Here is a 23480-nt window from a genome sequence, read left to right as displayed (position 1 = left end):
GTTTTCATTAACTGCTGTAAAAAGCAGTGCCTTCACGTTGTGTGACATTTTCTCATGCTGTGTCACTCAACAGAAAACAAATTAGTGACAATCTGTCATCCATTACATCTTCTCAATTATTTTATCTTGCTCTTTTTTTTTCTTTTAAATGTCACTGTAGCCTAAACACGTGTTGGTTTGATCCTTTGGCACCAGAACATTGTGTTGGATATTTGCCATATTTCTTTTTCAAATGCGTTAGACTAATCATTCAAACGAATGTTTCCAGCCAAGGATTATTCGGCTATTCACCACCAATGGGATGGCATACAGTCATTGGAAATGATGGTGTAAAATGTTTTTGTATTGTTCTCATACACCTGGGTTTTTCATTTAATTGAACCTTTATTTTACTCAAAAGTCACATTGAGACCTAGACATACCGTTTAAATCTATTCCCCTTCTAGCCTTCGTCCATCGGGAGTGTCACATGAATATATCCTAACGGAGCATGTAGATGACATTATATGTGTAGCTTCAGATGGTCGTCGTCCCTCCTCATTTCTGCATCTTTGCACCCCCTCCCTCCTCCCTCCTCCCTCTCTCACAGCCACCTGGCCCTGCCTCTGAGCCTGCTGGCTGACCAGATGCACCCTGTATAGAGCCGGCCTATGAGGAGAGAGGAGGGGAGATGGAGGTTATTATGGTGGTTGTACATTCATATTTCGTTTTGAGAAGCCATGGAATATGATATCTAATTTTAAACCTTTGTGTTTAATACATGCAGTGTATTACTTTTAACTTGTACTACGTGTGTGTGACAGTTGGCACCTTCCCCTAATGAACTCTCTGTGTTTATCCAACATTTGCTCTCATGGCCAGGTCTTACACGCTGATCCTGTTCTTTCAATAGTCAGCCGTCATAAGTAAGCGATTACACATTTATTTACCACACACTTGGAATGAACTTTTGCAACGTCCCTCGCGCTCTTGAGGAGCAAACTAGAGGAGGGAATAATAAAGTGGAGTGAATAAAGCATAGAGGCCGGGCCAATCTTAGCCCAGCTCCATTATCTTAACCTGCATTGTCCCTACGGCAACACTCGAACGCAGGGCCAAGCATAAATCAGACAGTGATTTAAGTTTAACTCAGTGAAGAGGAGCACAGTGGATAAGAGAGGAGTGATGAATAACTCATTCATGCTCCTTGAGTGGGCTGGATATGGAGATGCAGGTCTGTGGCGGCCGCATTAAGGAGCTGAGACAATGGAGGGCATCGCTGAAAAAAGGCCTGGGAAGCAGGAAGGAGGGGTGTGAGTATAAAAACATTTTAAAGGGGGGGGGGGGGATCCCCACTTGTGTTGAAGGGGCAGCGGGAGAAGGGTACGGGACACACACACACACACACGGACACTCATACAGATGCACACACACAAACATAGACTTTTGTCGCCCTTGGCACCGTCTCTTGTTTAGCCTTTAGGTGCCAAAGCAATTAGTTATGTTAATTGCAAGGTCCTTCTCTGTGAATGCAGGTTGAATGGAGCCAGTCAGCAGTGGATGATTGGCCAGGATCCATATAGAGAGTTGGAGGGGGGGGGGGGGGGGGTGCTTGGAGGGGGGTTGTGACGTCACTGGAGCGCCCGGCCCATGACAACAGAGGGAGGACAGTTTGTGTGGGAAAAGGGGGGAGGGGCTTCAGCCGCGAGAGAGAGCGAGCGAGCGAGAGAGCGAGACGGATTCAGAGCTTGAGAGAGCGCGGAAGAGAGAGGAGTCACAGTCAGCGAGAGAGGAATCGAATAAAAGAGAAAAGGCAGACGGAGTGAAGGAGATTACACGAGGCAGACACACACAGAGCGAGAGAGAAGGAGAGAGAGACACACAGAGAGAGAGAAAGAAAGAGAAGCCAACACTCAGACCGAGAAAGTAAGAGCGCCTTGTTGTTGTTGTGTTGTGTGCAGCGTCGCACTGGTCTTCCTCGGTTATCTGTCTCCATCTGGCTGCCATCTGTGTCTCTGGCTCTGGCCTAAGCCACACTGCAGCTCACATATGTGGGAATGCAAACACATGCCTGACATATGAAGGTGTGGAGTCACAGAGAGAGAGAGACACACAGAGAGAGAGACACACAGAGAGAGAGACACAGAGAGAGAGAGAAAGGAAAGGATAAGAAAGCAGAGCCTCGCCACTGCAGCTGACTTTCTCCACGGACTCTACTAGAGAGGAGGTAGGTCTGCTATTTTGTGTTGTTTTTTTCTTTTTTCTGGTGAACACCATTTATTCTAAATGAGAGTAAGTGTGTCCATGTATGCATACAGTGCATTTACGTACATATACTGTGTGTGTGTGCTTGAAGATACAAACAGTGACGTGAGTTATCCATTTCCTCATAGATAACTCTGTTTTAAATTAGGATTAAATGTTAGATTAAAGATAGCTATCCAGTCAGCTGGTTGCTGAACTACTGAGTGGAAACCATTGAAGTGTTCCAACAACTAGAGTTGGACAAACCTTTGTGTGTGTGTGTGTGTGTGTGTGTTCCAGCCTAATTCCTGGAGCTGCTCAGTACTGTACAGATGGTGCATCATCCTCTCCTCTTTATCTCTTCATCTTTTCATCCCATGACGAAGGAGGGATAAATCTGTGCCCATGATACTGCTCTATATTGCCACATGGACTGAGCGTTGCCTGTTAAAGAAACTTCATGATTTGTGTTGATTTTGCGTTGAACGGTTGATGTCAGTTCTCATGGGGCAAGTTGTCTGTCTTTTACTATCGACAAGGTTAGGTTTTCAAATTTAACAACCTAATGTCAGGTTGTAAAATGATAAAAAAAAAAATAATCGGACCCTCGTGTTATATTCCAGCTTATCGCTGCATGACTTCCAAATTGCTTCCACTTGTGGGAGATAGAAGTTCCATCCTATTTTCTTGGCGTGTTTATGTTTTCCATCTTTCCCCCAGTAAAGAAACCCGTGTTTAAAAACTACAATAACCAGACAAATACATTTAAGATTATAGTAAAATCGCTGTTTTTTTCCTCCACATGTCAGAAGACGTGTGCGTCTGCTGTACAGTATTTCTGACAAATGTGAAGAAGAGAGAAACTGCTGTGTCTGCCTTTCATGCTGAGCCTTCATGTTGCACAGCCCTGACATCAGTGGGAATCTGGATCCCGGCAAAGGGCAAATGCCACATTGGTGTAATATTGTGACACAAGTGACTGGAGCAGTAATACAGTGAGTGGGGAGGATGTGAAGGGAGGAGGTTGTGAGTCGTCGACGCAGGCAACAGAGACCTGGCTAGTGTCACGTCAGGCCAGGGCCGCTCCATCAGGGAGATAGGAGAGTCCTGCTGTCGGCTGCGACCCCGTCTGCTCTGCTGGACACTGTCACACTCCTGACAGCAGGCAGTATCCTGTGTCTCTGTGTATGTATACTGTATGTGTATGTGCGGAGATACATTTTAGTTTATTCAATAGAAGTACTTCCATTCGTTTCCAAAAGGACTGACGATTTCAGTGAAATGTGTAACTGCATTTTTCTGATCATTACCACACAAGATACTATCTAAAATATGTGTTACTGTACTATAAATATTGTATTTCAAACATTTATGTCAAATAACCCGGATCAATCAAAATGACTGCACTTATTGCTATTATTATGCGTTGTTTCAAACTACTATCTTCATTTGGAAGGTTTACTGTTCAACTCTCCTTTTTCACTTGAGCCAGTGACTGTTTTAGTCTTGGATTCTTTGAGGTTTTAAATCACATATGTGGTAAGTGCATGGTTGTGTCTGGGGAAGTGTGTGTGTGTGCATGTGTGTACCAGGTGTCTTGTAGACATTATGTCTGCAGAAGTACAAGGTTGCTTGTCTTTAATAACTTTCTGCAGCTTATTTTCTTTCCGACCTCAATCCCAGCTGTGAATGTCTCGACTGAAAGTGCGGTAATAGATAGAGAAAGAGACCACCGTGACCCCTTGCTCACTTGCCTTTATCAGAAGAATTTGTCCACAGAAGACCCCCCCCTTTTCAACACACACGCACACATTGACACAGCATTGAGCAGCTGCTTCAATGGTTTGATACAGGAAGTGCTCTATTAGTTCCAGTTGTGAGGACTGTGATATCTGGCCCCAGGGGTTCTGTGAGTGGTGCAGTGTTTGAATGTGTGCGCTCTCATATGTGTGTGTGTGTGTGTGGACATTAAAGGGTTAGGTCTTTGACTCCACAGAAACGGCTCAATCTCTACAAGTAGCCCACTGAAAGATTGTTTCATCATGGGGAACGTCTGCCGACTATGCAAATAGCTCTGTGCATGTGTGAGTTGGTGAGTGTGCAGACATAGATCTGTATCAATGGGGATCACCACCTGCACACACCCTCCATGGCTGACACTGTGTGGGAGCCGCTCTCCTTGTGCCTGCCAATTGCCTGAGTGAGAGGTCCACTGACCCTCCGCTGCCCCAAGAGACCCACTCACTGACCCAAGACAAAGCCTTTATTTACTGGGCTTGTGTTTTCTGAGAGGGTGGAGTATCGCCAGCACGTGCTTAAAAGACCGTAAAATGGCCACAACTCAATTCTCTCTAATGAATCAATCCAAATTAATTGCCCGTGTAAGTGTTAGATATAATAAATTGAAAAGACTACTTGGCATTTGAAATATAGCAACGAGGGCCACAGGTTCAATGTGATTAAAAATGACATTGAGTTTAATTGGGTCCTTTAAACGAAATGTTATTTTATTTTTTTATCACAAAAACACTGCTGCTGGCAATTAAGCAAAACATTGCCTACGTGGAAGACACACACATTTATCAGCATTTTATATTTGATAGCAGAGATAACAGAAACAAAACATTGGCATTGTGTGCTCTCTGAAATGTAAATATTTCCAATGCAAAACCCATTAAGGTAGAAGCTGATTCTAAGGAGAACTTGTAAGAGCAACAAAAAAATAATTAAATATGTGCTTGGGTTTGTTAGATGTGTTGGGTGAACAAGAAATGGGTGGTGGTGCCCGTCTGGGAACTCATTATTTTCTCTCCAACATTCCCCTTCTCTCCGTCGGCAAATATCGGAATGAAAACACACTTCTGCTGCCCACACTTTTTCAAAACCACGCACTATCTCTGCCTTATTGTTTTGAGCACAGCTGGCCCCTTTGTTTTACTTATCTGTCTCCCTCAACAGCTTTTGAGCTCTGGTCTTTCATACGTCACGGTTAAGCCTGTGACCAGTTCTCAGCTTTAACTCACCGTGTCGACAAAAACCTCCGGGTAACCGTTTATTTGCTGTGAGAAAATGCAATATCTTTCTTTTGGTGCAATACACCACAATGCATATATATATATATATATATATATATATATATATATATATATATATATATATATATATATACGGTACACACGTTTTTCTAGAGCTTTGCTTGTGAGATCAGACAGATTTACAGCTTGCTCCGCGACATATTTTACAAACATTGCACAGCCTGGTACAGGATGAGTGCTACATGGCAGAATGGCAAAGTGAAAAAAGAGTGGAGACGACTGCATGAAAAACTAAATACATACATGTATATTGTTTTTCCAGCTTTTTTTTCAAGTACGGGATAACGCAGGTCTTTTGTGCCATAAATTGAGTCGACTGATGTTGCTATGCCAGCGTTAAGAAGGGATTTCCAGAGCAGGTTTTGTACATCAACTCACTTTAACCTGGCTATGAGTTACACATGTAAGCTGCTGGATGAGTACATGTAAAAATGGCGATAAGAACAAACACAAAAGCCGACCAGAGTCATCGTTAAAAAGGCCTGAGTCAAGTGTAAATGTCTTCTGCATGGCTCGTGGTGATTGCAACATCTGGTTGGACCAGATCCCTGGCCACTTGGCTGTTGAGGCCTCTGACACCTGGTCTGAAGCAAGTGTTTTAGTGTTCACTTTGTTTTCGTGTGTCAAGAGGTCGTATTTTGTTTTATGGACTACTGTATCTTTCTAGTTCAGAGCGAGAGTCCGTGTATGTACGACTCCAACGGGAAAAGCAGTATTTTTTCCTGGCTGCAGGTTAAGTCGATTGTCTTGGTTTATAACCACCCGGTCCTAATCTTCCAGACAGACGCGATGATATACATCTTCGATGTTAGTCGGGGGAGCTGTATAATTCACTTCTGACATCATGAAGAAATGTGCATGGGAAAAAGAGAATGAAGACAACCTTACTTAATTTTCATGGTCATACATCTTTAAATGCTACAGTGGATTGTTTTTCATTTGGCATTTCTTGGCTTTAAAGAATTATGAGGCTCACGTTGATTGATGGGCACGCTAACCAATTAGTCACGGGGAGGTGAGAAGGGTTGTAACCAGATAGGCAGATAATCTACTGGCCTCCGAGAAGGGGAGCGGGTGTGTGAGAGTCTGCGTAAAAGCGTGTCAGCGTCACAGCTTTCGTGGATGAAAGCCTTGATGGACAGATCCCAATTTTAACCGGTTATGTCACAGTTGTTATTTGCGTGGGTGGGTGCGCTGTGCACATGGGCCTCAGGCGGGCCATTTCACAGGTGTGTGAGTGTGTGTTACTTCAGGAATAACTGTCCTGTCTCCGCTCAGCTGATGACAAACTCAGCACCTGGCAAACGGGGCCAACATACACACTCACACATGATGACACACATCCACTTCCAGCTCCTTTCCCCGTGGCCCAGCTGTGTGTGACGCAGGCAAGTGTCTGCGTTTCAAGTTTGTGCCACTCTGAATAACACACAAATCATTTGACCAATGACAGTGGAGCCTGTAACAGACACGGAATTTGAGTACATGTGTGAAATACATGAAACCGTTCCACTCCAGCGACCAAGTGCCCAACCGCACGCCTCCTTTGTATGCTTAGAAATGTCTGGGATTAACAGTATGTAAGTGGGTTTTGACATAAACACGATCTAGAACTACTCAACTCAGGACCTTTGGCAAGATTTTCCACTTTTCTGGCAACTTACCAACAAAAGTCTCTGAATCAAATATCCAGCTGCTAGAAATGGAGTCAAAGTAGGTGATAACTACAGCCAAATCCAGCCAGTCAGAGGCCAGGACATGGTAAAAGCTTAGGGTGGAAATCAGGAAGAGGAATTCAAAACATGAAAAAAAAAAACATGACAGAGGTCACAGACAAGCAGTGCTCCAAGAAAGGTCCATCAGTTTGCTTCAAGGCAAGAAAAGTTGAATTAAAATGAAATTTAACATTCAGTTCTTGCTGATACAGAGATAAGTTTCCTGATGCTAAAACTGTAATATTCTATAGTAATATTTCTGTGTTTCACATACTTAAAATCCAGTGAAATGGTTTGAGGTCAGACTGAAGGGCGACTTCTCTCTCCTGCATTCTCCTTTGGGTTTGACCTCATGTACACGTGGACACTGTTCATGCTCACTGTCCAACCTCCTCTGCTTCTAGCATCAAATCACTGTGCCTCTTTTTACGGCTCATTCTTCCTTTTTTATGGACAACGTCTGTCTGCCTTGTCGTCCCCTCTTAGTTTTCTCTCTCTCTTTCTGCCACTAAGTACATTTCCATCCTTAGTCTCTTAACTTTTTTTTTTTTTTTATTTTAAATGTGGCATGCCAGATTAGAGCAGTGTTTTTGTAATTATCTCACTGAGTGATGAGTTATGCGAGGGCTTCTCTCATCATCACTCCATGCTGGCGAAATGCGAGGAGTTCAGTCTTGCCAACACATCTGTGCTTCTTCACGTGTGTGAATGGAAGTCACATACATGTTTTCCTTCATCCTTGTCTCCTCCTCTCCCCACCATTGCTGGCGTCTCAGTGTTTACATCTTTCTCTTGCCTCCTTCCTTGCTGTCAACCTTGCCACCTCCCCGTATTGATGTTGGGATTTGTCCAAATAGTCTTCTGGGCTGGAAGGTGGTAATGAGAGCCAAGAAAAACAGCCTGGCTCCAAGTCTGACAACCAGCCTTGTCTTCCTGATGAAACCAAATGAAAACAGTATATATCCTTGTTATTCCTTCCCTCCCATGCTCCACACTCCTCTGCATCCCTCCTTCTATAACTCTGGAGCCTCCAATTTGCAGAATTATTTCTTAATCCCTGTCGGTGCTTGTTAAACAGTACTTGTGTTATTGCGATTATGCAGGAGTGACAAATAAAACGATTTTAAAACAAGTTTAAAATGTCAATAATACCAAACGTGGTTTACATTTCCGTTGTAAATGTACTGTGTCATTACTTACATGGAAGAGAACAAGGCAACGGTGACGTGGCAATTGTTGATGAGGCTCCAGCCCCAAGAGAGCAATAACACAAATTAAGCTGATTGAAAAGAGCAGAGAGGACACGTGTGTGTGTGTGTGTGTCTGTGTGTGTGTCCAGATTTTTGGAAATTTGACACAATCTTGAACACTTTTAATCCTTGAAACCTGTTGTGCAGCTCCAATGTTTGTAACGATATTGACAGAGTCGGGGAGGCCAAACACGGCTGAATTATCTGTTTTATTAGTAGATGTGGTTGTGTTTGAGTCAGTGCAGTGGGGGTGTGTGTGTGGGGGGGTGTGGGGGTGGGGGGGAGGTCACAAAGTGCAGGATGGAGGAACAGATGTGTGCTGTATTATGGTGGTGTGTGTGGACCGACAGGGACCAGGTGCAGCCTTTGTCTCCCCGGCATTTAAGTCCACTCGCTTGCATTCAGTCGCCTCGTGCCTCCCTGCCCCACTCTCCTCACCTCCCCCCTCCTTCCCCCTCTCATTGGAGGGAGGGAGGGCAGAATAGAACTGTGTGTGTGTGTGTGTGTGTGTATATATGTAGGAGGGAGGGGGTGGCAGTGGCTTAGTGGAAGAGGCTCCAGCCGTCCCTTCTGCCCCCCCCCCCCCCCTCCTCTCTCACAGGTGAGTGTTGGAGGTCCCAGCTGGCCAGCTCTTGGCCGATTAGATCCATATGGTACAGGAGGAGGAGGAGGGGGAGGAGGAGGGGGAGGAGTATATGTGCCCATCAGTAACATGGTGCTAAGAGGTCCGTTAGCCTGTCTTTTTTCTTTCTTTCTTTCTTTTTTTTGACCTCAGCTTCAAAACAACACATTTTACACCGTTGCTACTTCACCTATAATGTTTTCACACTATTTCGTTTTCCTTTCAACTGCTTACAACCGTCTTGTGTTGACATGTTGCTTTCACATGTTTTTGGTGGTTGTTGGAAATGTGAGATCGCCGCTTGTTGAGATGTGTTATTGATTGCAGCGGGGATAATGCCTGTGCATTTAAAGGAAACATTTCGGTCAACAGCCTACATCTGTTTGTCGTTCTACAGAGTCTAAGACGTTTGAGCCGTTTCTCTGTTGTCGTCGTTGGGTGTGTATATAGACCTACTTTTGGATGTGAAAATACTAATTTAATTCCTGGAATATTTTATGCCAGCTCTGTAGTTAGATTTCCATAAAATATTCAAGTGAGCCCATATAAGTGTTAGACAAAATCTGTGTCAATTCCCGGTGATTTTCCTCCTGCATGCTTCACCCTGATTGCATGTTCCTATGTAAAAAAATAAATTGATTAAAAAAGCATGCATTTTAAATAACAACAGGATTGATTCAGTTCGCTGTGATGCCGTTTATCTGTGTACATTAACATGTCTGTGTTTGGAAGTCACGCGCTCGCAGCACTGCACATGCTGCATGAATTATCTTTTTGCCCAACAACAAATTAGTCCAGTCTGTGTTACATCCTCTGTCACTTCATCTGCAATATCAGGTCAATGATAGCAGCCCAGGACGAGGATACATGCAATCACACACACACTCTCATGACTCACAACGTTCAGCCTTTCACAGAGAGTTTAAACCACATGGCTAACAAACACACATTTACGTCAAGTGTGATTTATTTGCGCCGACTCCGAGTCCATTATACGTTCACACTCTACATATCGAGTTAAGTGAACGACCTCTGCATTTAATAATTGCCTTGTCGTTTCTGATGTCATTATTTTAGTGCTGAATTGCTTTCAGTAGCAGTGGTGGGAACACCGCTGCTCTCTCCCCCTCCCTGTGTCTCTTCCTTGCCTCATTCTGCATCACCTGCCGAGGCAGGGGCAATTAAAGCCGACTGCATGTTTAAATGCAGACGAGCGTCACCTGAAGCTGAACAAATAGGGAACACCTGGCTAGCAACAACAGCCGTCGCCACACAGAGGCACATTCCCTTTCCATCCCTGCAATACCGACTGTTGTAGGAAACCAAAGAACTCTATATTATTCACACACAGAGTACATGCATGCATACACATGATAAGGTAAGACAAGGGCAAAAACAGCAACCCGGAATGGTTTAAGAAGAATTCATGAATATTGTTGATTTCATCAGCTAGAAGTGTCATTATCTATTGGTCTGTTTTTTTTTTACTGTCAGACACTTTATATGACCTCCCTGTGTTTCATTAGAGCAAAGATGACAGGTGGCATTTAGACCAGACAAACACATCCTCCTTTTAAGCCAATATTCACCTGAGTTGACATTAGACCATTTTGTATACTTTGCTTGTGTGTGTGTGTGTGTGTGTGTGTGTGTTGTTTGGCTGTGGTGACAGCTGCCTCCCCTGACAGTCCTGTGACTATATACAGTGCACTCAGGTGCTCGCAAGCCAGATGAAGTCATCCGACTATGTACGTACGCTGTCTAATTGACAAGCAGAGGCAATTCTCTGTGGGCCGTCTGCACCGTATCCACACACACACACACACACACACACCTGATGTCTCTTGTTACATCCTGTTACCTCAGACAAGGCTCAAGACAGACCCATGCACATCTTAAGGTTGCATGCACCATGAAGTTGTCTTGGGAGTGTGGCATTTTAAAGCTGTAATGAGGATACAGGTCAAATTTGGAGGAAAAACTGTTGTGTCCTTATGAATACATTTACCTGCAACACTACTTTATATCAGATATGTTGTATACGTAAAGTAGTTTATACGTTTGCAGTGTTGATATTGAAGCCATATGCTCTGTCGATCCTGTTATTGAGATGTCATTCTAATTTCTGGCCATACGGATAGAGTGTGTTTGGAACCAGTGTGTGTGTGTGTGTGTGTGTGTGTGTGTGTGTGTGCTGCTTCCTGTGGTGCACTGGCACATTGTGTGTGTGTTGGGTATGACGGTCCAAATGTCTGCGTGGATCCAACTTTCCTGCCCCCTGTGTCGGTGAACAGGTGGAGCGATGGCAGGAAGGCCACAGGGCTGAGAAAGAATGTGTGTGTGTGTTGGGGGGGATGAACAGTAAGACTGTTTGAGTCACATGCATAGCAGATGAATTGCATAAACAGCCTTTAGGAAAGGCAAACAGGGCTAAGTGGATGCAGCAGAATGTGTAACTAAGCGTTTATTTTATTTATTTATTAAAGAATTTAACTTTTCCCAGATTTTTAGTCCATGAATTTCCGTGTTTCTGCACCCAATTTGCGCTGCAATTATTTACAGTCGCCAAATGCGCGCGCTTCCTCTCGAGTTCTCCCAAGTAACCTGCTGACGGCTTAAACCCTCCGACTGAAGTCTTTATAAACGGAGTTCCTGTGGCTCAAGGCCACGCAGAGTTCATAGCTGTGAAAAAAGATATACAGAGAGCCATTGAAGCCAAAGCCTTAAAGCCATGAAACCACATTTAAAAAGCTGCTCTCTGTTAACCCTGTGACCTGTGAGATCGCGCTCGTCTATTAATCGTTTATTCTCAGAAGAGTCTGATCCACTCTAAATGGAGACGGGACCCAGCCTTCATGGATCTCAAGCAGACAAAGGTGGCTTCTGATTCCCCCATCACACTCCTCTCCAGCCCCTTATCTGGTGGTCTCATTCAGCGGCAATAGCATATTAAGAAGTTGCGTTTAACATTCAAAAGCCTTGCCGACCTTGTTAGTAAAGCGTGAAATAGCCCTGTCCCTTTCTCTCTGTGTCCCCGCCTGCATTTTGTGTGGAGCTCAAAGAGGGGGCATTCTTCTCCTTCACAATAGCCCTTCTTCAGCATTTCTTCTGTTATTGATCTGAATAGTTGGGGAATGAGGGGCTAAACTTTAGACATCTGGCTCATTGACGGGGGTGGATTGTGGGGGTGAGGGTGGGGGGTGGGGGTTGGGGGGGGGTTTAGTATGTGTTGTATGATGTGAAGTGGCTTTTGAGGGGCGGGCGCGTCTTTTGTGTGACTGTGGACCTGTAGCTTTTACATTGATTTATAAACCACTGAGATGATAAAGTTAAAGTGGTGGTTTGTGAGTTAATGATATAACACGGAACACTTCCTGCATTCCAGTATCTAAAAACAACGAGACAGATGTAGTACATTAGCCATAATGTTTCCAACACTCTTTAATCTCCATATAAATATTTCTCGGCAGGGTAACAGACCATTTCAGTTTGGTTGGAGTGAGGAAAGAAAATATTTGGTACTACTAGTTAGCCAGCGTGTTGTCTTTTTGTTTCTTCATTTTATTGTGTGTCTGTGTCACTAATAGATAACAACTACTCACCGGTTTATTCATATTTGTGCAGCTCTTCCGGTGTGAAACGCACAGGGGGAACCAAACAACATGACAACACACATGATCCCACGCTGCCTCCCAATGTCATTAAAATAGGTTCTTTGTTCTTGTTTTGAGGCAGCAAATACGTCCTTGGCTTTAAATTCCTTTTATTTCTTTTGTATGTGTGTGAAGATTATTAAGAAAAAGGTGGTGTGAGTTGTTGTGGACAGTTTGTGTTTACTCACGTCATTGCGCAGTAAAACAAATGTGCAAAAGTCAATCCTTCTTTTTTTTTGACCTCTCCTCTCTCCTCCTTGCAGACAGTAGAGAGAAGAAGAGCCCTGCCATGCCCGGTTCTCCTGTGGATGCTAAGACTCATTCCAGATCAGCCCCCAGCAGCAGCAGCACCAGCTCCACGATGCCACCCCTGCCTTCCGTCAACCCCAGCGGCCCTCGCCCCGCCTCTTTTTCCACCACAGCATGTAAGGGTCACATGTAAACTCTGTTTTTTTATTTTGTCTCGAGTTTGTCTGATTTGTTCCCCTTTAAGCATCTGATTAACAGTGTTATGTTGCTCCCACCTAAAGAGTTCATTCACATTCAGGGAAAACTGTTTCTAAATTGAATCCTTGTCGAGAATTGTTAATAATAAACAAAATATTTGTGCACTTTAAGCATCAATCATCCTAATCCCCCCGTCTTCATCTCTCCCCTTAAACCCAGTGACGAATGGGAATCATCATTCCCCACCCACCTTGAACGCAGTGCCGTCTCCACCACAGCGCTACAGCAATGGACCTTCCTCTTCCTCGTCCTCATCGCTAGCAAACCAGCAGCTGCCGGCCACCTGTGGAGCTCGCCAGCTGAGCAAACTGAAGCGTTTCCTGACCACGCTGCAGCAGTTTGGCAATGACATTTCTCCTGAGATTGGAGACAGTGTTCGAAGCCTTGTCCTGGCCCTCGTGGTAAGATTAGTTTCTAATCTAATTTTTTCAGTGAAAATGAACAAATCTCGAAGTATGTTGTAAAAAAAAAAAAAAAAGTCCCCTTTTATATCTTATATATTTATATCTAAATATCACACACTTCACTTTCCCTTGTCTCCTAGAATTCAACAGTTACCATTGAGGAGTTTCACTCACGGCTTCAGGAGGCGACCAACTTCCCCTTACGCCCTTTTGTTATTCCCTTTCTCAAGGTAAACACAGTACCATCCTCTTTTCTGTCTTTCAGTGTTTGCTTGGCATTATTTTGTGGAATGACTTCCTTTTTCTTGGCAGCAGCGTGTTTTTCATTCCCCCCCTCCTCTCAGTAAACGGCACATGGCCGATGGTTGTTGTTGCCCGCGACATGTCGGCATCGTTTAGCCACGCTGAAAATATCACCTCCCCGTCAGACCTCGCATATCTCGGCTGCGTCGGCCGTGCTGCGCGATTACCAGAGATAAAGAGAAGGTCCTTGACATCAGCGTTCCCCTCGCTCAGGATGATCTGAACAATTTCTTCAGAAATCGCATTATGGCCTGTGAGTCATGGCGATGGAAAAGTAATAGATTCATTACACTTTATTTATGTCTCCAGGATACAAAGCAGAGGTCTATAAATAGGCCTCTGTGTCACTTTCCTAATTGAATAAACTGCTTTTCAGCGGTGCAACACAGCTATCGCAGGTTTGCCTGTTGACTTGACATGCAACAGATGAGAGTGTGTGTGTGTGTGTGTGTTAAACAGCCTCTCGAGCCCCCTTTGTAACCGGGGAAGTCTGCAAGTGTATACTTTTTAGGAGCCCCCTTCAGTAAAGCAGCCCATAAATCTTCCGTCCGTTGTACTGCTATAACTTAGAGCAGTCAAAATCTGCCCCTTTTCCACACTTACCTCTTACTCACCTTTGGAACCCCTCCAGCTGTCTGTCTGTGAGTGCTTAGACAAGAAACCTCTGTTCCCCTCCTTCTACCAATTTATTATGAGGGGGTGGGGTCCCCACGACTTAATGCCAACTCCTGAGAGAATGGAGAGCGAGACAAAGTCAAGGGGGTGAGGTGGAAAAGACAGAGAGAGAGAGAGAGAGAGAGGTGGGTAAAGAGGAGAGAGGGAAGTGTGAAACATGCCTATAAAGTGTTCCCTTCCCTTTTTTTTTTATGGGTTCCAGTGCAGTGTGCCATATGGAGCTGCTGTCCCGTTAAAAGAGCATTCAGCTGCCAAGGCGCCTCCGATCTAGCGTTCGCTCCCACTGAACCCCAGAGAGCAGGCCCGCTGAACTGACACACAGCACATGTGTCCGCGGGCTGGGGCCCCAGGGAAAGAAGGGAGGAAGAGGAGTGTGGGAGAAAAAAAAAAAAAAAAAAAAAGAGCACATGGACCTTATAGACAGACCGTACCGCAGAAGTATCACCATCCATAGGTTGACGTCAGAGAAATGTTGTACAGACGGACGAATGAAGGGAAACGCTTCAGATGAGATGAGAGAGAGGTCCAGCTTTACAGAATCGACAAGATAATGATTGAGTGTGCTACGTGAGAAGAAGACGCCAGACTCACTCAAGTAGAATGGTTTGGTTATTTAGCTGGTTTTTTCGAGAGGAGGGAGTGAGGAAGTGGCGTAATTGCAAACACACCCGATTCTGTTCCTAATTAGGGAAATGCAAGGAACAGTGAGATGCAAAGATACGACCGAGACGCTCACTGATAGATATTACCAAGAAAAAGAAAAAGGGTGAGGAATGAGGGGGGAAGTAAGCAGAGCCTGTTTTGAAATGGTTTTTTTTTTTCAGTTTGTAAACTTCTCTACCATCCTGAATGACTTTGCTGTACTGCATTTAGCTGCATGCCAGCGGTTTGTAACCAGCTTCAGCAGCAGTTTAGAAAATGGAGCCTTTTTTTTTTTATTTGAACGAGGTAAACCACAGCCACCATGGAGGCAGCCGCAGAACAACACCCAGACTCATACTGAGCCCTACAGCCAGACCTCAAGGAGTCAGTACCCCCCCTCTTTAAACCCTGTCCCAGCCAAGGCAGATTTACTCTCTTTTAGTCGTCCGTGTAGAATAATTCTGGTCTGGTCTGTTTTCTCCGGATCGACGTCTTCTTCTGTAATGAGTATTCTGTCTTTGCTGGATGAGTTTCATACACGCTGGCTTGTCCTTTTGACCATTTAGCAAATTTCAAGTGAGCGTTTCTTTCTCTCTCGCCAGGCAAACCTACCTCTGCTGCAGAGGGAGTTGCTCCACTGTGCACGGGCAGCCAAGCAAACTCCAGCCCAGTACCTGTCCCAGCACGAGCACCTCCTCCTGAGCACCACACTGGCTTCCTCTCCAGACTCTTCGGAGCTGCTGATGGAGCCTTCTGACGCTGGGACCAAGAGACACAGCCCGAACAGGTGAAATGAAAGCTCCACAACTGCGTCCGTTCAGATCTACACTCTAACACGTCATTAGAAAATTAAAAATGCAGCGGTTTTTGTGTTTTCCAGAGCTAAAGAGAACGGTTTCCACGAACGCCCACCTGCAGCCATGGAGCCTGCTGCCAAACGCATCTGCACCATCAGCCCCGCGCCGCGACACAGCCCCGCCCACCCGCTGCCGCTCAACACCCAGCTTCACCCAACTCCTCCACCCTTGCAGCACTATGCCCTGGACGACATCGCAACGCCACACATCCTGCACCGAGAGCACAGCCAACGCATGCTGGAGATCCGCGAGCTCAAAGACAGACCCAGACTTCCTGGTATGCAAATGCAGCCCGTCGATCTTTTTATTTCCTTGGCCACTTTCTTTTCACATTATCGGTGACAACGTGATGACAAGTTGAGCATTTTTATATTTCGACCGAGCCGTAACAAATGTCACCATTGTGCTTGCGTGGTTATTTATTTATTTTTTGATTTTTTTTAGATAGATTATCAGCTTTCCAGAAACAGGCGTGACGTGTAGCACGGCATCTGCCCCATCTGTCCCTCTTTCCTTTTTATCCACAGATGTCAGTCTGGCTCTGTGACTAATACAGGATAACTTAGAACTGCATACTGATATGATATCACAGGGAAATACGCTGATGTAGCAGTTATGTGTGGTAGGTAGGGCTGTCGCACATCCTTTCCGTACATACTGTACGGCTGCCAGATCGTGTTAACACATTTGCTGGAGGTGGAGATCATGTCACCGCAAACACTAGCAGCATATACCTTAGTCCGGATCTGCACGGCAGAGTCTGGTAAAGGCATTTATTGAATAAATAGTCACATTGAAATGAAACGAACACACACCTACACACACGGCATAATCAGTGCGCGATAACGGGTGGTCTCCGTGTTTGGACAGCCACCCCCACATATGTCTCTGGTGTCCACGCGTGTATAAACAGTGCCATACTATCCAGGCAGCGAGGGTTGGATCTCCTCTGGTGTATATCTGCCCTCCGTTTGGGACGTGTCAGCACACAGTGGAAACAGCAGTAGCTCACAGACACAGGCGCGCACACATAAAGACACATACCTCGATATGTTCAAGGTAGAGGGTGCAGTGTTTATGAGGTCTTAGTCCCTGACAGTCTCCCGCCCGCCTGCCGCCACTTGACTCACAGGAACACGCGTACACACACACACACACAGTCCACATGGCTTTGAACTGATGAACGCTGAACACTGATGAGAACCAGGAGTGGAGGAGAGGTTAAGGGGAAGGCGCGTGTGTGTGCGCGTGTGCGTGTATGTGCGTGTTTGTGTGTGGGAATCATTATTCTTGTCAACAAGCCTAGTGTGCATGTGGCCTCTTGTTGGTCGTTTCTTTCTCGGTCTTAAAGGATTGTGGTTTTTGTGTGAGGGTGAATACAGCGTCTGTGCATGGACATGTTTGGATGCTCCGCACAAGCTTTGTATGCAAACTGTTATTATTGTCGAATGTATCATTAAATATTGCTTAAGTCATAGCATTGTGTAATAACAACTGGAATCATTTGTGCATCAGTGTGCCGTGCATGTGCATGTGTGTGTGTGTGTGTGTGTGTGTGTGCATGCATGTGGTTAGCGGTTGTAATTGTCCACAGTGAGTGTCAGAGCGGCTGGTTGTGTTTAGAAGTGGAGCCACTCCACTCAGCCTGAGTGTCTCCCTACTGGAATGCTGTGAGCTCCAGGAGGGGAGGTGCTAAGGGAGAAGTATGGGGAGTGTGTGTGTGTGTGCATGTGTGTGTGGTTGACAGCTGACTTCCAGATGTGTGCAGGCTCTGGGAGCCAAAGGTCTGTTTTGCATCACAGGCTTCTCGTTTTCTCTTTAAACCCCACCTTTCTCTGTTATATTCCCTTGGCCCGTCTCACATCTTTTTGTCTTTTATTCTTTGTTCCTCATTAACTTTAACCCAATTCCTGTCATTATTAATGGAAGACGGCGCCGCCTTCCTGTCACTTTTGATTTTGTGCCAAAAATGAAAAAAAGGCTATCTTATCTTGTTTTGGGTTTGTTTTTTTTGTCATCCTAACAAAGTCAGCGATACAAGGTTACAGACATGAGCCTTTCACTCACTCACTGTCACTTGTGGCTTGTCTTCTATTATAGATGAATGTTAATCACACTGGCCTGTGGTTTATCTTGTGTGTGTTTTATTAAGGAACTAATGGGGGTTACCGTGAGGAGCCGGTGGACCACAGGCTGACAGACAGAGAGTGGGCTGATGAATGGAGGCATCTGGACCACGTAAGTCTGCACACGACTACACGGCTGCTAATGGGTTTATGATAGAGAAAGAATTTAAAATGTCATTTCTTTCACTGCATTCCTCTGCAAAGCAGTGTTTTACTTTCTCACGAGCCTCAGATTCTTGTTTATTTTGTTACATGATAGCATTAAAGTGTTATTTTTTTTTTTACTACAACCTTTTAGCTACAATGAACACAATCCAATGTGATTCTTCCATGTTTCAAAAGTCATCAATTACTTTGTCTTTCGTCAGGTGTTGAACTGCATTGTGGACATGGTGGAAAAGACCCGGAGGTCAGTGAGCGTGCTCAGACGGTGCCAGGAGTCCGATCGCGAGGAGCTCAACTACTGGCGACGGCGCTCAAGCGAGCAGGAGGACCCACGCAAAGGAGGTTCGGGCTCCACCCCCTTCTCCAAGACACACAGCCCCCACTCCGCAGAGTCAGGTGGGTTACACTGTTTTTTTTCTACACTGCCACATGAATCATCATGACTGTTATTTACCAGAGCAGTCGCTCTGTGACGCCAGATGAAGCAAACCACTGGGTTCAATGGAAATCAGCGGTTAGTTGCTCACCACTTAGGGTCCAGCTCACTCTGATGATGGGGTTTTTTAGGTCTGAGCACAAACCAGCACAGCCTAAAATCTTATGTGATGCTCCTTACACTATCTAGTGGCCAAAAGATAGTAGTGCAGCAAAGTCACATGTCCGTGTGTTGCCGAGTGCCTTCCACAGTTTGTTCCGCAGTCTGCTGTATACTGGCACTGTTCTCTCCACACTGCCAGCCTCGCCTTCCCCCTGCTGGTCCATAGTCACAGAGAAGTGCCAGGATTGGCTTCGGCCATATCGGCCACAGAAGGGCCGTCCTGCCGTTCTGCAGGCTTCCCGAGACTCAGAACTGGCTGACTCGCCAGAGCACCATCTGGGCCCCCAGCCGGGAAGCCTGCCTGCCTGCCTGCCTGCCTGGGCACGAGCGGGGAGAGAGTGTGGTGGGGGTGGAGATGACAGTGGGGAGGGTGTCTGCAGGTTGTTGTTGTGGGGGGAAAAATGAGGATGTAAATTAAGGAGGGGGGGGGTGGAAATGTGGGTGAGATGGATGATATAAGTTAGGAGGAGATGAGCTGATCTGCAGGGAGAGATATTGGAGGGAACAGACAGAATGTTGACACAGCCTGTTAGTCTGCCATTCCCTCCAAGCCAAACAAATTCCTTTCTGAAGTTTTCAGATTTCAGATCAGCCCCAAGACTCTTGATAATCAACTTTTTTTTTTTTTGATGTTCTACGGCCTGGATATGCAGATATATGTTTACGTGAACAACAAAGTAAAAGATTTCACCACTGTGACCTTTTGTCGAGCTGAACTTTCCTCTCAACAGTGAATCCTCTTAATATCTCTGTGAGCCTCGACAGGTGCTTGATGTCTCGCTTCTGTCTCTTGTTTTTCCCGCAGACTCCAAGCGCGACTTTGCTTCGCGGCCAGGCTCGGCATATGTTCCAGATGAGATCTGGAGGAAAGCTGGTGAGAACACCACATAATAAAATAATGACGGTTGTCTGTTGTTAAACACAAGGATCATCGTAATGAATACCTACAGACGCAGTAATTTAAGGTTACTGAGAAAATAACATGACTATTTTAGAGATGGAACACGCACACACACACAAAATAAAAAACTGCACCTCCGTGCCAGCGCTCTCTTTAACCGAGCTTACCATGAAATACTTTCCCTGTTGTGCAGAAGAAGCGGTGAACGAAGTGAAGCGTCAGGCCATGGATGAGGTGCAGAAAGCGGTGGCGGAGGCCGAGCAGAAGGCTTTCGAGATGATCGCCACCGAGAGGGCTAAGATGGAAAAGACTCTGGCTGATGCAAAGAGGAAGGCTCAAGAAGACGCCATCCTGGTCGTCAACGAACAGGAGGATTCCAGTGAGGTGAGCGGAGACGGAGGTTATGAAGCTGGTACTGCATTTATGTTGTCCTGCAGGAAATCCTCAGAGAACGTGCAGCCAACATTCCCAGGCTGTGATAAGAGGGCTGACGGGAAGAGGGCAGGATGTATTGGTTGCATTTGTTTTTTTCTTTTTTCAAACTGTAGACCACTATCGCTAAAGCTTCTCCACATGTGCAGACCGTAACTGGCTCATGCTGAACGCTAATGTTGCTACATATCTACCGCATGAGTCAATAACTGTTTGCAGTATGAACCTCAAAGGTTATAGTTATAGTGATTTTGTGACATTATTTGTATGCTGTGTCTTGTCAAGCAATACTATCAGACTACATTGTGGTGGGGGCGAGAGTGTTGAAAAACTGGATTTTTAAGAACTTTTTATGTTGTGTTATTTTTTGTGTGTTTTTAGTAAGACTCATACCTGTTTGCAGCCCTGTCACTTTACTACCACAGCATTTATGTTGCCTCCATCTGTCTTGGCGTAAAACTAATCACTTCCTGCGTGCAGCAAAGGCAATATGGCATCCAAACACAGCAATACTGAGAAACACAAAAAGGCCCATATGGAGCTGACAGACTTAATCAGTGTTGTGTGAACTCATCTGACAGATTTTGTTTGTAGTTAAATATTTCAAAGTTGCACGCTGCTCTTTAAGTGTTAAAATGGCTCATTTAATGCAACGGAAAAAAACCTTGACACGCGTGTCTCTCCTTTCCTCCTCCTCCTCAGTGCTGCTGGAACTGCGGGCGCAAAGCCAGCGAGACGTGCAGCGGTTGTAACGCGGCTCGCTACTGTGGCTCGTTCTGTCAGCACAAAGACTGGGAGAGGCATCACCTTATCTGCAGCCCAGGACTGCAAGCTCAACCCAAACCATTGTCTGCCATCACTGCGAGCAGGGCGGCTGCAGTGGCCTCCGCAGCAGCAGCAGCAGCAGCGGCAGCAGCCGGCGTGTCTCCTGTCGGTCTGGCCGGGGTCAAGGCCCCCGACATTGTGCCTTCAGTGTCCAGTCCTGGCGGAGAGAAGGCCTCGGTCGTGTCCCGCTCTTCCACCCCCTCCACCCCTGCCTCGGCCTCTGAGGCCAACGGACACTAGGCAGTGAAAAGATGTCACTCAGTGGTTCACTTGTCACCAATCCCGTCCCTTAACTTGGGGGAAAAAAACTGAATCGGCACAATGCGGGAAATGTACGTGGGTTTGTCCGAATAACAGATTTCTCATCATATTCTTTGGCAGTTAAAAACAAAAGGACAGATTATGGAGGGACTGTTTTGAGTGATATGTCAACTGGGACGTTGACTTTGGCAAAGAACAGAAAAGACATCCATTGGAAAACAGATCTACCTAACAGATGGAAACGTGTTTGTCTCAAAGTCCAAAAACCACCAAATCTTGCATCTGCTACGAGGAGTGAAAGAAGAAGAAAAAAAAACTGTTGAACTTTTATCTTCGGCCACGGAGAAGAAGTTATGAGACGAAGGAATGATGATGGAGATTATAAAAAAAACAGCGAATGCCTCCCCTTGACTTCACTTTGTATAAATTTAATATGGGGGGGGGGGGGGGGGGGGGTGATGGTGTTAAATGTAAACAGTGTAATAGTACCAGCCATAAGCATCTGTCCTCATCCTGAAACAAAACATCTACAGTAGACCACGCAAGATTTTCTCTGTATACATAAATATGTGCTCGCCAACTCCTCCACAGGTTTTTCTTTTCTTTTTTCCGCGCGTGAATCTAACGGTCGCACAGTCGGTGATTATTTGTTAATACTTTTCTATCAAAGCAATATTAAAATGTCAGGTATCACAAGCGGTTTCTGCGTCACCAAAGTCGTCCCCCCCCCCGTCACTAACGTCGTCGTCATTGCCTGTAAATGCCTTTGTGTGAACGCGAGATAATTATACACATGTTCAATCTTCTCTTTGTGTCCATTTCTCTTTTTTTTTTTTCATTTCCGATCATCAGACAGAAGAAGAAGAGGTAAAGGTGACGTTGTCAGTGGAGGTTTTCGGTCTCGTTTCGTCGGCACTCGTCCTTGTCATCACTCCTGTACGGCAAGGTCAGAGGCTTCAGAGGTTTCAGAGGTTTGTCGCTATCTTTGCGCCACTGCGATGTCACAGTGTCACCGTTGCCGTAGTTGCAGCTTCAGAACAGTGACTCTGTCCACGGAGAATCTCAGGAGCTAACGTTTATTTGCGAGTACAGGACGTTCTGTTCCTTTTTTCTTTTGTTTCCTTTGGTCTCCGTTAGATTAAAGTCAAATGTTGAGTGCAAGAACTTTATTTTTGTGTTGTATTCTACTGTCACAACAGAGGCATTGTTCATGGTTTTTTTTGTTGTAAGAAGAATTTGTAAAGAATATTATGAGAGATTGTCTTTATTTTGTGAGCCACAATTCCCCCCCCCCCCCCCCCCCACCCCCTTCATTCTTCAAACAAGTTCTTTTGTTATGAGGCATAACAACTTCATATTAAGAAAAAGATCAGTCAAGAAGTATGAAATAAAGAAAAACACATTATCCACAGTGTTCTCTTTCTGTTCTGTTCTGTGATGCAAGATATGATTCAATGATGGAAGACGGACAGACGGAGTGTAGCAGTAGCTGGAAAGATGGATTAGTCCTCTAAGGCTGTCTTAAATTAACCCTTAAGTTAACCCTTAATGCTCACACAGCACTGCTGTGCCACAGGTGCTGCACCCTTTGGTAGGTTGCAGTCGAAAAAAGACACAACTCCTTATAGTCACAAAATAGACTGTTTTTTTCTTTCTATTTTTGTTCATAAATACGAGCCAAGCGAACTTTGAACTGTGACGTACTTTTTGCTAACGTGTGTTTATGTAGTTGGTGATTATTTATTGCTTTTTCAGTTGTGCTGGGAAAAAATGGTTTTAAGACTCTCTATATTGCACATCCTTATATCCTCTGTTTTAACATAGTAATGGGAAAAAAGCAGCCGACATGCTTAGTGTTCTAAGGGTTAAGCTTGGCTCATGAGGTCTTTATTTTAAAGCAGTCAGAGAGCACAAACATGTGCCCATGTCAACACACAACAGCAACTTAACAATTGTTTCAGGGAAAACAAACAAAAATGATTCAATCTGGATTTGGCTCATCATACCCAGAAAGTTTGATCAAAAATCTGTTACTTCTTGGGTGCTTGGACGCTGCTCACATGCAGTCAAAAACATAAAAACATAATCTTATTTGTTGGAGTATTTGAAAATAGCATGACAGAAAACCATGCTGTGGACACGACCTCATTAGATGTGTATTTTTTCTTCCTCAAAAATCTCAGACATGGCCACCGTTTGGCCACACGGACCATTAAGTCCTTTTTA

General features: G+C 45.1%; 1 protein-coding gene across 1 annotated transcript; it reads left to right on the top strand.

Annotated features, from left to right (window-relative positions):
• The first annotated feature begins 1712 nt into the window (after positions 1-1712).
• Positions 1713-21711, top strand: cbfa2t2 (CBFA2/RUNX1 partner transcriptional co-repressor 2). Its single transcript, XM_058632094.1, has 11 exons — positions 1713-2206; positions 12822-12983; positions 13225-13466; positions 13610-13699; positions 15692-15876; positions 15970-16223; positions 18099-18184; positions 18441-18633; positions 19641-19709; positions 19930-20120; positions 20871-21711. Exons 2-11 carry the CDS (start codon positions 12848-12850, stop codon positions 21231-21233), a joined length of 1809 nt encoding a protein of 602 aa, XP_058488077.1. The 5' UTR covers positions 1713-2206; positions 12822-12847; the 3' UTR covers positions 21234-21711.
• Positions 21712-23480: the final 1769 nt, after the last annotated feature.

Source organism: Solea solea, chromosome 6, assembly GCF_958295425.1.
Source record: "Solea solea chromosome 6, fSolSol10.1, whole genome shotgun sequence".
NCBI classification, from domain to species: domain Eukaryota; kingdom Metazoa; phylum Chordata; class Actinopteri; order Pleuronectiformes; family Soleidae; genus Solea; species Solea solea.
This window is presented reverse-complemented; position numbering and strand designations above follow the sequence as displayed.

Coding starts and splice junctions, on each gene's coding strand:
- cbfa2t2 (XM_058632094.1), top strand. CDS start 12,848: ATGCCCGGTTCTCCTGTGGATGCTAAGACTCATTCCAGATCAGCCCCC. Junction 13,467..13,609: donor GCCTTGTCCTGGCCCTCGTG/GTAAGATTAGTT, acceptor CTTGTCTCCTAG/AATTCAACAGTTACCATTGA. Junction 16,224..18,098: donor AGACAGACCCAGACTTCCTG/GTATGCAAATGC, acceptor TGTTTTATTAAG/GAACTAATGGGGGTTACCGT.